Here is a 15,136-nt window from a genome sequence, read left to right on the forward strand (position 1 = left end):
CAACACAATCTGTAATAATGAAAATTCAATTGCAATATTATGACATTATTTTAGTTTCTTAGTTTCTTGTCGTGTTTAACGACATACGGATACCATAATCTTCTTTGATAGAAATGATTTAAATTTATATGGGTGGTTTTGAACAAGGAAGTATTTATCGGAAATGCGAAGTGTAGTTTTAATGCGATTTCGGAACAGCTCAGTGAACATCAAACAGGTAATTGGATGTAAAACGGAAAAAAAGAAAAGCGCTTGATTCAGAAGGTTAACTTATTAGGTTTAAAGTGCATATTAAACAGACAGTCTGAATATGAACTTATAATGCCGAACCAACCATTATGAAGCTGCATTTTAACAAACAATAATTATGAATGAGCTAATTCAAGATCATGGATTGAAAAATTGGATCAAAGCATGTATAGGTTTAAGGTGTGTCCGGGACGGAATGCTTCCTTTTATAGAAGAGAAATGCGGTGACTTGTATTCAGGAAATAAGACATACACTACTCAGTTCTGCCAATTAACTAATTATTCGTGCACCAGCTGTTCATTAAAAGAGTTGAGACCAAATCATTCAGAAGATGACTGTCCAATAAAGTCACATAAAATAAATTGCGGTTGCAAATCATCTGCGAATAAAAAAATATGCCAAAATTTAGGCTCGTGTGGTGTATTATTCGACTTAATTCTGAACAAACATGTCAACAAAGCACCAAGATGGAACAATTCGGACTGCTCAAAATGGTATAAAAATGGTTGGGAACAAATGAAGTGTTTTATTGATATACCCGGATATAATGACAAGGAACATCTTTCGCAAGCAGATATAACTGCATTTGTGCACATATGCCAAAACAACATTGCGTTGAAAGACCTATTTCGGACAGATATTGATAAACTTATTCAGGTATTTAAACGTCTTTTTAAAAGCATTCAGTAAAACACACACTGTATTTTCTTACAGCTAGAGGGAAAGACATGTTAAGCATATGAGAACATTTTTCACCGACTTTACATGTGTGAAGATTTTCTCTAAAACCGGACACCGGTGGCTTCGGGGTATGTGCATGTGGGTGGGGGGAGGGGGGTTTAAAATATTGCATTTAATTGCAAATAAAACTAACCCTTGTTGTGATAGCCGATAGTTCAAAGGAATCGCGGATAAATAATTTGTTGAAAAAAAACGTTCCATAGGATAAAATGGCCATGTTTAGTTTGAGAATTACACAGATCTTGAGCTCGTCTTACTTAATTACGGGCGATAAAATGTATTTTCTAGGTTGCAACCGCACACTTAAAATATCCAGCTAAATCTGATTTAGAAATGAAAAAGCATAGTGGGTGTTTAAACATGCATCTTCACTCATATCGATGTAGATAATTAGCGATCTTAGTAGCCAACGGCTCTTTTAGCTTCAGGTAGCGCTAATATATCAACCGCTTATTTTTTACCGACCACGTTACTTACGCAACACTTTACGTTCACGTTGTTTTTTGGAGCACACGTTCTAAAGGTTTTCATCCCCATTCAGATTTTTCACACTATTTAAAACAATCATGATACTTTGAAAAATGATTTCGAAACACATTAATTGACGCCATGCCCACCCCTCTTCTGTTGACGCCGAAATTTGCCGGTAAATGTTTGTCGTCACAAAGTTTAACGATATTATAGTCCTAAACACTCGCCAGCTTTTTGCAACAAACAGGACAATTATAAATCCGTTTCAAAGTTTTAAAGTAACGTGCCTCGTAAGTAAGTACGTTTAAAGAAGTATTTTATCGCTCACATGTAATTTGATATGCTTTACCTATTATAAACACATTACGGTTTACCACTGCACCTCTTTCCGTGTCTTTTATAATACAAGGCAGCCACGACGTGCTATATAAACTAATTGAATATTATCCAATATTCGATCAGATATATAAAATGCTTGTTGTTTACATATAATGAAGTTGAAGGACTCTTTCCTTTGATAAGACAGAGTCATGATATTAAGATGATTAACCCTTGATCGATTTGCTAATGTTATATATCTACCATGTAGTAGTTACTTCCCTTGATATATTTGATACTGATTGTATAATGTATGTTTGTTTCACTTCACATAATTAACACATAATAATAATAGATTATATATTATGACAGACAGGAAACTAATACCCGAAAGAACGACATACTAAATCAACGATTATTTCTCAAGATAGTATACATAATTATACGAAAGAATATTCAAAGTGTTGAATAGCAAAGAGATTAACTGTTTTTTCTCAAAGATAGATGATTTACAAATGTATTCATCCAAACAAACGTTTTATAATCAACCGCATGTTTTAACAATACGAACAAATCAACGGTGATGATTCCCATAATGAGTAAACAATTAAATATCCGCTCAAGTGGAGATTTGAATATGCCAGAGACGCCAAAAGATGTTATTATAAATCTTATTTGCCAGTATCAAAAGATCTTGGCTTGTGTTTCAGCATCTGAAAACCATATATTGAATGCCCGCTTCAAAACTAAGTCGTCAATAGAATTGTTATTGATTTGCTAATAATAAGTTCTTTATTTAAAAGGGAGATGTTTTAATATTAAAAGATAGGAAGAATTACTGACAAACCTACATAAATGAATAAGTATATACAATGCAGCCTAATTACGATGGCATGTTGAAACAAGACACTATAATGCTATTTGTTGCATTATGCAAGATACAAGTATTGTTTATTATATGTCCTTTAATGACAGTATTTTGGCGGCATGCATTTAAGTCCCCACTATTCCATTAACATAATACATCTTCCTTCACAACCCAAAACAAAAAATATGTATACATACGTGTATGTTTCGAATAAGTTCGTAGTTCGCGTCGTTCTTTCATGATATGGTCGCATACATTCACGCATTGAATACATGTTTGAACATAAGTTGTGTGGTTGTTATCGATGTTGATATTGATTGCTACTAATGGAAATAATCGACATATCGAATTCCACACTCTTTCACCGCGAGTAGGTTCGTTCTGTTGGTAAGAAAAGGGTGTCACACTTTGAACGATATCACTTTGTTTTAAATGACTGATCACCGTACACATACATATGGGTTATTTACGGAAAAAAAACAGGAATTTTTATAAATTGAAGTGTGAAGAGCCTATTTCAATGTTTACTATTATTTCGCAATATTTTGTATTCAGACACATCTTGTTGAAATAAAAAAACATAGAGGTAATGGAAACATTAAAAATTTCCACACTATATGGCAAGTGCACGTAATATTTAAAGGTGATTTCATTTTCCGTTTTATAGCCAGAAATTACTAGATTCAAACAAAATATCATTAATGAAAGCCATTGGAAGATAAAACATGAATGTGAAATAACCTCCAGCCCTTTTCAGGTGCTGTCAACAAAGCTGCAGCTACAGAATCTATTGTTTATATTTGACTGAAAGCTTGCGTGTTTATCATTATAGTAAATTTCTCCCTTTCACCTAAGTGTATTCCTAGACCAATGATTCCTGCTACGCTACGCAAATTAACTGTGTCACGCCTGTGCTAGTAGTGGTATGTACGTGACAAAAAGGATAAAAGGAGCGAAAAACTGTTTGTTTATATCAACTAAGTATTTGTCAGTATATATTGTGAACAATCACTAAGAAATACTTCTCTGAGACCCACACTATGTTTTCCTTCTTTAAAGATACATACGGAGAACTTATCAGTTATCTGGAATCGAATCATAACCTGAGCTGACATAAGATGCCAACACGTCAGTACCTTCGCTGTGACCGGCTAATGTTTATAGATCTGCAAATCACCCAAAGTTTATCAGCACAACCAATTATTCATGCTCAAAAGTAAATGATACGCTACATACTGAAATTCCGATTAATATACACTTCAACACCGTTATTTTGAACACCGATAATCCGAAGTCACCATTATTTCGAAGTATTTTTCGGGTCCCGATATTGGTTCTTCTTTGTTTAATGTAAAATTTCATGTATGTCTGATAATTTGTGCTATTCATTATATTTTATATGTTCTGTAATAAGACAAAAATAAAAACAAGTAAAATAATCGTTTTATTCCTCCGTTTGTTACAAGTGGAAATCTATTGCTATCTGACTAGTTTACGCTTTTCAGTAAGCGTGTAACCGAACCATGTGAATTTCACAACGTTTCATTTTTTACAGAATCAAAGAAGTCTTCTGTCAAATGTTTATTTCGAATTATCGTTAATCCGAAGTTTTTTTTAACGGTCCCGACGACTTCGAAATAACGGTGTTGAAGCGTAGAACAATCTGATAAACGGCGTTGGAACGGAGTAATTCATTGATCAAAACCAGCATTATTTCAAGCAGTTATAAACGCGTCCGTACAATCAGATTTGTTTACATAGCATGGCCATTTTTCTGATTCATACTTGACTGGAATCTAATAATTTCATAATGGTTTGAAAATGAAAATCACCATTATAAGTGCATGTAAATGGCATGGACTTTTGTTATTGCAAATGCTATGCAGTGCTGCAAAAAAGCCATCATTGGAAAAAAGGCTACACCCACTCCCTTATGAATTATTTTGGTATTTTATCAATTTAACAAGGCCGATGGATGATGTTTGGGCAAAAAATAGATAAAATAAAATAACATAAAATATAAAACATTAACTTTGAATAAAATTACTACACACATCCATGTTAACTCGTGCAATCGGCATTTGTTCACAGCATTTTCTTTTTAGTGAAGCAGTCGCTATACCCCCTTACTTCCAATAGCATTGATGCATACATTTGTGGTCATGCTTCAGTAACAGTAGCAATTCGACAATTCAAATTAATTGACGCAAACACAAGGACTCATAGTTAGGTGCGAAAAGTAATTTACTAAACTTATCGCAATTTAAGTTTAAATTCTTGTTTTATTACGTAAAATAACACAAAAGCAGTTGTTTTCATCGAGTTTGTGTTAAAGCATTATTAATACCAAGTGAGTTCGTAAAGACATACAACTTTACGCTTTGACCGTTGCTGTTTACATCGTATACATAACGAAACCATACTTATAGATAATTTGGCACAACTCTTACCTCGACATGCATGAAAAGATAATGACATAAAAATGGAGATCAATTTACCTTAAAATAAATCATGACAAATAAAAATACAACAATGTGTCCGGCAACGATTTCTACCGTCAAGACCATACTTTGTAAATGAGGATTTATCCAACTCAACGTATAATAAATTATCAATTTCGATGTCTTTATTCCTTACTTTCTTATTATTCATGGGAAACTTATTTTCATGAGTTTCAAGAACGGAACGAACCTCAAATGTAATTGTCCAGAGCATAATAGTCTGGTTAGTTTTTCAGGGCGGTCGAATGTATTTTCTCGTATGAAGATTTCCAGGATGATTGCATACACTCACAAACTATAAGCGAAGTGTTTATAGCAGAAAAATAACAATACATATAAAGAGTAAACATATTCTTATAACATCGCTGCATACGCTTTGTTGTTTTTTGTCGGTCATTTTGTTTTCTTTCTGTGCGACTTTCTTAAGTGCTTTCGGTACTGAGGTGTTTCTGTCTTTTGCATAAGCTTCAGTCATATCATTTGCGACCGCCTTTCCTGTATTGGTTCTTCCTTCTATTTCCTGTTGGATCTTCTGATCCCTAATGCTATGGCCATTTAAAGGTTTGGTCAGTTTCCACACCTTGGTGGTACTTTTCTTCATGTTCAATTTTAATATATTTTCTCTGAATATTTAACTTTCAGCTTTATCGATAAGGATCGGATCTTGCTTTCTTTGAATCCTGTATTGCTCACTTGGCTGAGGTAGGCAATCTGTCTGGCTTGGGTGAGGCTGTCGTGCGCATTATTAATTTCTTGCGTTCAGTATCGAAAGAAGTTATTCATGACCCCTCTAAACTACATGATGTTTTCATTATATATATATATATATATATATATATATATATATATATATATATATATATATATATATATATATATATATTCCGTATTCTTCATTTCCTCCGATATCTAAGATTCAAACAACATAGTTATACAATAATCACAAAGCATGTTTAACATAGAAAGAGTGGCATGATTTACACAATATGTAAACATGAATAAATATACAAACAAAAATTCTTAATGCCGTCATTTCAGTTAAATTTATAATATCACATACCAAAGTCGAAAGCGAAAGCTGGTGTATTATTTGCAAACTTATAAAGCTGTTCTCATTTGAAGTTTGTTCTCTAAAACCAAATAGTAGGTAAATATACAACAAGTATTCGATTACCACTCTATTTCACTAATATCGATAACGTAATATACTTTACCTTAAACGAAAACGAAAATTTAAGCTAAAGTTTGGTTATCCATAATATTAAGAGGATAATACACGGCTGAGCCGGGCCGGGCAGTGATAATCGGTTCGCAGGGAGCATAACGGCCCGAGGGCAATTTAACAGTTAAATATTTTTAAGCATCGAACGTTTAGTGTGTGTGTTTACGATGGATTATTATAATATTATGAACGTGAATAACAGTGTTGGGATATAAAACTGGAATGAAACTGGTGAGACTGCAATTTCGATTTCGTTAAAATGTCGAATGTACTCGAATAACGCGATGTTTTGTTGAACAATTGATGGATTAAATTTAAGAAAAGTGTCAGTGAATTGTTCTTTAACTGTTTGAAGGAGATCGATGATGAATTAAAAGGGTTATTTCTTTGATGAATAAGTCGTTCCTTTGTCAGTGAATCAAAGAATGTCTATCCACAAAGAATTGCCTGCTTAATAGTGCTTATATCAGTGCTTTTAAATGGAAAAGATGGATGGCGATGCAGAAATGTGTCCAGAATTTTAACTCGTCATGGAAGCAAATTAAACTTTACGAAAATAAACATGGTTATTGCACAACTTCGGTGAGTAGAACAATAACCAGTAGATGCTTTCCTTTTTTATGGCTAAGAATGAATGTGGACGCCATTTTTTTCTAGTTGAACGTCACGCGCACACATTCTGAGGGCCGAATATAAATAATCGGCCCTAGGGCCGAATATTTTTAATGACCCCGCAATGGTGATAATGGCATGAAAAACAGTACACATGTGTTACTATATATAGTAACGTATGTATTATATTGACAATATCATCCTGTAAGTTTCATAAACTACAAAGAAACATAACAGTCGATTTTAAGCGAATGTATCATAATCAAGTTAAAACAAATCACATATGAGTTTGTGTAAAACGAAATAGCTAAAAAGGTCATCTTCAGTTACTGTTAATGCAAGACACACTAGATGTTTACTTATTGTAATTTCTGGAAGAATCCTAAATTGCATAAATTTGCAGTGCCCAGTCACTTTGTACAATCCAACAATAAGCTTATTCCATTTAGATTTTTTTACAAAATCAGAGAGTATGGTTCACATTACTGCCGGTGAACTTGTTACAGATTGCACATTTACTTGCAAATTGCCTCGACATCGCCATACTTAAGATCTTCGTTGACTTATGGTTTATCGCAGAGAGTGATGGTGAAGTCTTAGAAATGACGATGGTGGTAAGCGGTCTATCAGCTTCAAATAGCTTTGAGTCCTCGAGACATGTAATTTAATTTGCATTTTTCTGAGCGTCTTTGTCTGTTTGTCATTCTAACACTGTTTTAGATTGTCCGTTTTCATGCCATCTTTCCGTGGAATACACCACTTTCCAGATACGTTTCTAGGGTAGGCATCAAGCTGTACTTTTTTTTAAAGTCTGTAGATGTCAGGAATCAGCCCTTGTATATTCACGCACCCTAAGCAATATTGTACTAGTCTATGGATGAACACTTTCTTGGCCAAAAATATAACTGGAAGCCGGCACAGTCGCCGAAAAAAAAAAGTTTCTCAAAGTCTATCAGTTCTTCCGCGGTTTCAATGTTTAAACATGTCAATGCAACATCGGTGTTTGCGTTCCTACAGACGTTAAGAATTTGTTTTACACATATTCTATGGGATACTTCAAGTTGATTTATGTCACCATTAGAAGAGTTGCACCATAGCGGCGAGCCTTATAAAGCTTTGGGAAAGACAACATTAACATACATTTTCCGAAATGTTTTAGGGTTGAGTTCAGAAGGATTAAATCCGCAATGAAGAATAGAATTGGAGTACTGTAATCTTCGACGAAGCTTCACACATCAGTGCACCGCTCGACATGTTACGGTCACATTTCAGTCCAAGATGTTTGTACGATTCTGCTTCCTGTATAGTTTCACATCAGAGTGTCCAAATACGTTCAGGTTGACTGCATAGCTGTTCGTTGAAAACTATAACTGCACATTTTGATGGATTGTATTCAAAGCGACATTTACACGAATAGTCATAGCATAATTATTTTCATCATACCATCAAGTGCGTGCTTTGAAAATGCAATAAGAATTATGTCGTCTGCTACTGTAGGACTGTTCATATTAATTCCGTACAAACAGAAACCTAGACCAGAATGTTCAAGAGCATTGATTAATGTATATACACTAGATAGCAGTTCGGTGAGCTTTTCCCGCCTTGGCGGGTTCCCTGACGAACAGGGAACCATTTCGATGTATGGCCACGATTTTTCACACAGCTAGTCATGTTCGAGTATAACTCCATGAATGCGAGCAGTGAAGTGTCGTCTAATTATGTTTGGAGCTTGTAAAAGAGGCCGTCATACCACACTTTATCGAACGCTTATATCCCATCCAAGTAGCACACGTATAGCTTTGATCCATGTTCACGTGCAAAATAAACACTTTCACGTAACGTGAATGACGTCATCAGAGGGCCAAGGCCCTCCTGGAAACCACACTGTTGAATGTTATTTTATAATTTTTTTATTAATCTGAAAATTGTATTATAATGTTACAGGTTCGAGCTGATCGCAACGAGATATATCATTCCGGTAAGATGGATATATCCGACGATGAATTGAAAGAATACATTGCCCACATGCGTGATGCGCTGCGATTATCGGTGTTCACCAAAACAGACACCCAAAAGTTTTTGGATACGCTGACAAAGGTATGTATGCAAGTTGCTGTATTACTTTTGTCTTTTATATATTATATATGAATATTGAATATAAAACTATAAAACTATCTTATATTGGCTCAGTTGAATTATCCTGAGGGATATTAAATTATTATAACTCTCTGATTATACTCCTTTACTTGACGTTTCGGCTTAATGCCTTTATCAAAACAATGGAATTTATATGTTAACTACATTTTTACATCTTTTGACTGCACAATATACATAACAAAGAAAATGTTTTTGAACGTCAAATGACGTTGTACATGATGGCGTCATAAATGACGTTATGTAAAACGGCGCCAAAAATTGTAAAATTTCGCCAAAAATGAAATGACTTTAAATACTTACATATCTCAATCTTATGTCAAATGTGTGCTTGATATATTTAATAAATTGATATTTTGTAATAAAACAATACATCATCATATTTATATATAATTTACCTAATCTTGTTATCATAAATTAACTGTAAATACAGACGAGATATGAATATCGGTGACATTTTAAGATGTAAAAATGTAATTAACATATAAATTCCTTTGTTTTGATAAAGGCATTATGCCGAAACGTCAATTAAAGGAGTATAATCAGAGAGTATCTTATATTGTGCAACAATATGTATGAAATTCCTACTGCAGCGATTGCAGTTCTCTTGGATGCTCTATACTTATACTTAAGAACAAATTGATATCAATATTTTGTGTTAGTAGTATGTGAGTAAGTACGTGGGTTAGCAAGTGAGTTAGTACGTTGGTAAGTAAGTTAGTAAGTAAGAAAGATATTAAGTAAGTAAGTTAGTCAGTGATTGCTTGAGTCAGACAGGGAGTCAGTCAGTGAGTCAGTCAGTGAGTCAGTCAGTGAGTCAGTCAGTTAGTCAGTCAGTGAGTCAGTCAGTAAGTCAGTCAGTTAGTCAGTTTGTAAGTCAGTGAGTGAGTTAGTGAGTGAGTTAGTGAGTGAGTGAGTGAGTGAGTCAGTCAGTCAGTCAGTCAGTCAGTCAGTCAGTCAGTCAGTCAGTCAGTCAGTCAGTCAGTCAGTCAGTCAGTCAGTCAGTCAGTCAGTCAGTCAGTCAGTCAGTCAGTCAGTCAGTCAGTCAGTCAGTCAGTCAGTCAGTCAGTCAGTCAGTCAGTCAGTCAGTCAGTCAGTCAGTCAGTCAGTCAGTCAGTCAGTCAGTCAGTCAGTCAGTCAGTCAGTCAGTCAGTCAGTCAGTCAGTCAGTCAGTGCGTGAGTGAGTGAGTGAGTGAGTCAGTCAGTGAGTCAGTCATTGAGTCAGTCAGTGAGTCAAATAGTGATTAAGTCAGTGAGTCAGTCAGTAAGTCAGTAAGTGAATCAGTGAATGAGTCGGTAAGTGAGTAAGTCAGTGAGTCAGTCAGTGAGTGAGTGAGTGAGTTAGCGAGTCAGACAGTCAGAAATTAGTCAGTCAGTCAGTCAGTCAGTCAGTAAGGCAGTTAGTCGGTGAGTGAGTGAGTGAGTGAGTGAGTAAGTGAGTGTGTGAGTGAGTCAGTCAGTCAGTGAATCAGTCAGTGCGTCAGTCAGTGAGTCAGTTAGTGAATAAGTCAGTGAGTCAGTCAGTGCGTCAGTCAGTCAGTCAGTCAGTGAGTCAGTCAGTAAGTTATACAGTCAGTCAGTTAATGAGTCAGTATGTGAGTAAGTGAGTGAGTGTGTCAGTCTGTCAGTCAGTCAGTCAGTCAGTCAGTCAGTCAGTCAGTCAGTCAGTCAGTCAGTCAGTCAGTCAGTCAGTCAGTCAGTCAGTCAGTCAGTCAGTCAGTCAGTTAGTCAGTCAGTCAGTCAGTCTGTTAGTCAGTCTGTCAGTGAGTGAGTGAGTGAGTGAGTCAGTCAGTCAGTCAATCAGTCAGACATAAGTCAGTCAGTCAGCAGTGATTAAGTGAGTGAGTGAGTGAGTGAGTGAGTGGGTGAGTGAGTGAGTGAGTGAGTGAGTGAGTGAGTGAGTAAGTGAGTGAGTGAGTGAGTGAGTGAGTGAGTCAGTCAGTCAGTCAGTCAGTCAGTGAGTCAGTGAGTCAGTAAGTCAGAGTCAGTCAGTGAGTCAGTCAGTGAATCAGTCAGTGAGTCAGTGAGTCAGTCAGTCAGTTAGTCAGTAAGTCAGAGTGAGTCGATAAGTCAGTCAGTGAATCAGTCGATGAGTCAGTCAGTGAGTCAGTCAGTGAGTCAGTCAGTGAGTCAGTCAGAGAGTCAGTCAGTAAGTTTTACAGTGAGTGAGTGAGTGAGTCAGTCAGTCAGTCAGTCGGACAGTCAGTAAGTCAGAAAGTCAGTCAGTCAGTCATTTGTTACCTTAGCAAGTATATTTATTTATACTTGTGTATTTATTGTTATTTTATAATGGGCATATGCGTAAAAGAGGCATACAGGTGATATGACGGTAAGTGCATAATGACCTTAAAGTAATTTTTCACCCAACATTGTGTCCCTGACTACAAAATAAGGACACACAAAGACAAAATATATTTATATATTGAACAACAGAAATGTATATGTTCACGAATGATTTGCGCATATTTCATTTCACTCAATTTAATAGTTGTGCCTTTAAGAATTAAACAAATGACAAACACCCAATAAAAATCCAAAGAACAATGGTTCTTGTACTCTGTTCTTCCTCTCAAAGTCTAGTTATGATCTAACTCGCAACAATACTACATTCAGTCATGGTATGGAAATATAGATTACGCCATCTTAGAGGACACTGCACAATACATAAACAAATGACAACAACTCACAAAACACTGATAAGAAAGTTAAAGTTTTTGTGCTCTGCACTTACACACAATATTCCCGGAAGATTTATAAAGCTGTATTTTAATATCCTCCATTATAACGGACTTTATGAATGCATAAAAATACAAAAAAACACTATGAGTCATGGTTCTTTTACTTTGCACTTCTTTTCAAAGCCGTTTATTACTAAATTAATTGTTTTATCTTCTTATCTTCTATATTGCCAAAATTATTATTTACACACAAAACAAGTTATATTAAAGTATGCAAAGAGCAATAACCAGAACATTTGTTTATGAATATCTTATTTAAAATTGCATTTAGTGATGATATTCCTTAGTGCGAAATACAATCATATTACAGTTAGTTGCTCAATGGTGCCAAAAAATTGCTTGTAATAATTATTAGCTTGTCATGATCCTGGCATGTTGTTTATAAACGCAATCGTATGGGCGATCTGGTTTTATATTTATTTGCTCGGAATACGACAGTGTGAAAAACGTTTTGGTTAGTTTTCATCAAATTTACGTATTTAAATGGAGGATTTTAGCAAATATTTTAATATTTTGTAAATAAACACTTACTTACTTACACATATTTCAGTTGGAGACAGACAACAACTTTGAAATAGATGCGACTCAAGAAATGATAGCACGTAAGGATGCATTAAATGCTTTAATTGAGGAGTCTAAGACTCTACATGAAGAAAACACAAATATAGCTGAGAATACAACAGCAATAAAACATCGAATAGCCGCTTTTGCAGTTGTTCAGGACAAGCATATGAAATGCATTACGGATCATTTGACGAAAATCAAGTGTCACATGAAAAGCGTCAAAGAGGAACATAACAAGACCGCAGAGGTTTTGCTTCAACATTCAAATGATTTGAAAACTATCACGTCTGCAATCGATCAACATACAACGTGCTTTAAAAACCTTCAGCGGGTGAGCTTATATACTTTTAGGTGATTTCAGTATGACAATTAAAAAAATACGTATAGTAAATCGGCCAGACGTACGCGTCACGGTTCAATGTACGCGATGCAACTTACATATTACTTTTTTTAACTTAAACAGGGGTTCGTATTTTTGTTAAGTACATGCTTATTTCCTTATTAAAGAAATATATACGTAACTTAATGTATAGCATAATAAATCATAGTAAATATCATTTGTTTTAATAAATTATTGAAAGGCATTACAAAGTTTAAAATTATCAAATTCAGATGAATTATGTTTGAATTGAGAAATCCAGTTTCAAATTTCGGTCGAAACGTTTCAATGTCATGGGTTGTCTAATAAAAATGAAATTAAATAAAAAAACTCTTTACGAACTTTGAGACATAAAAAAATGTTCATTTACTAATGTATTTGATTTTGTGAACAACGTTTAACATATAAACACTGTCCTCCAAGTTAAATGTGCCTGTGTTTATTTTCTCGACCGATTCTCAACAGTGCAATGCCTTTCATGAACAGATCAACTTCAATCGTCGTTTTTTCTTACCAATATACATGTATTTATTTTATGAAGAATTCTTCATTTCGTCCATGTATACAATGAAGAAAATTGCGCAAACGATCATCAAATGAATGCGTAACATATGCTACGCAAAATTCGATGTATCTGGACAGTGTTTGTAACATAAAAATGTGAGATAACTGGTGCAAACAAAACCATTTTCGTAAGTTTATGTAATGTGGAAGTTATATGCTCAATCGCTACCTAAAATTGATTGTATCGCAGAGAATCGATACTTAATGTTAATTGAACTATACGTTTTCTTCAATTATTGCATGGAAATATATAAAACTGTGTTATATAAGCTCTTTCAAACATTCGTTCAACATTTCGGTATTTAAACACATGCGGAAACACTTTCATAGCGTTTTGGTCTTCCGGTTTTTGATTTAACGAGATAGTTTGTCACTCATGAAATTCTCATACCACTCACGATTTTGCCGTTCCTGATTTATCTGCACATAAAAAAGCATTATTTTATGATATTTAATGATATGAAATTTACGAAGCACATGTTAAGGAAAACTCAGTCTTGCGTTGTCGCTTATGTCAAACATTACGCCGAAGTTGAACTGCTTGACGTGTATGGAATATTTGGTACAATGCCACATTTTATATTATTGACTCGAATCAGGTAAAGATGTTCCAATTCTTTCAGGAACTTGTGACGCAAACAGAAATAATCCTTGGTATCGAAACAATTTCGATGGGTATTGAACGAATTGTGATCAAGAACTACCGAATGATAAGTGAAATTCAACCTGGTAAAATAAGCGTGTAGTTTTTATATTTTCAAAACCTAAAGGATGATTCTTTTGTCTTTCTTTTTTTCTGTATGCCTGTCTATAGGGTACTTTTAGTATAATTATGTTGTTTCTTCTAGATTTAGTAATAGTTTCTGTTTTCACTACAACATGGATATTGGTTGACTATTGTTTATACTAAATTTGGTATGTTATTGGCGGTAAATACCTTTAGGATACAAATTTAACTTAACCATTCATTGTAATGGTCTAAAAATGTTCGTCATTTCGACGAGAGTTGCGACGTTTAATGTTTTAACATAACAAGCACATGTTTTTTTTTTAAATTATCTTTGTCCTATTTAAAATATTGAGTGTTTGTATCGACAAGGGTAAGGTGTTGATGTTGGTCGATTTGAAAGAGCATACGTTTTAAGATTATATAAGTATTAAGCCTCAATGTCGATAACTTATTTAAATCTGATTTTTAATATGTGTACACAATCATCAGTTTCAATGAATATTTTTTACAGTAGAACAAGTTCATTTTGTCGATTCCACCTGTAACTATTAATATTCCATTTAAAATTTAAGTAGTTTACCGGTTTCCATGATAAAAAAAATGTCCGCAAGATTTTCTAATTCAAGCAACCGATTGAAGTGTGCGCACGCGTGTGTAGTATACCTCGTGACTACCTCGATGTTACATGAGGTTTTATAAACAATTTATTGCTTATATACTCGATATGTAAGAAAATCGTTCACACGTTGGTAATCGTCATTTCAGCACGTTTAGAGTGCTATCCATGAATCACTACTCATTTATCAACTGTGTTATATAAAGTTAGACAATTGAACTCTTTAAACTATCAATCAATAGTGGACTAGTTTAAATGTAGCTAGGTGTGGTGAATACGACCTACAAATGCACTCAACAATTGGAAAATCTTTTGATAAATTGCTTAGTTTCAACAAAATATTGTAGTAAACAATACAGTTCATTAAGATTTTGTTAAAAACTATGTATTTGCTCTTCTTGTTTTCTT

General features: G+C 34.5%; 1 protein-coding gene across 1 annotated transcript in view; it reads left to right on the forward strand.

The window, feature by feature from the left end:
- The window catches only part of LOC127849325 (uncharacterized), a 60,546-nt gene continuing 45,410 nt past the window's right edge, over positions 1 to 15,136 (forward strand). Inside the window, exons 1-4 of the mRNA XM_052382044.1 lie at positions 1 to 907; positions 8,928 to 9,080; positions 12,426 to 12,770; positions 14,006 to 14,111. Of these exons, the coding sequence (XP_052238004.1) occupies positions 368 to 907; positions 8,928 to 9,080; positions 12,426 to 12,770; positions 14,006 to 14,111 (1,144 nt within the window). The 5' untranslated portion in view covers positions 1 to 367. The remainder of the gene's footprint in view (positions 908 to 8,927; positions 9,081 to 12,425; positions 12,771 to 14,005; positions 14,112 to 15,136) is intronic.

Source organism: Dreissena polymorpha, chromosome 10, assembly GCF_020536995.1.
Source record: "Dreissena polymorpha isolate Duluth1 chromosome 10, UMN_Dpol_1.0, whole genome shotgun sequence".
Taxonomy (NCBI): domain Eukaryota; kingdom Metazoa; phylum Mollusca; class Bivalvia; order Myida; family Dreissenidae; genus Dreissena; species Dreissena polymorpha.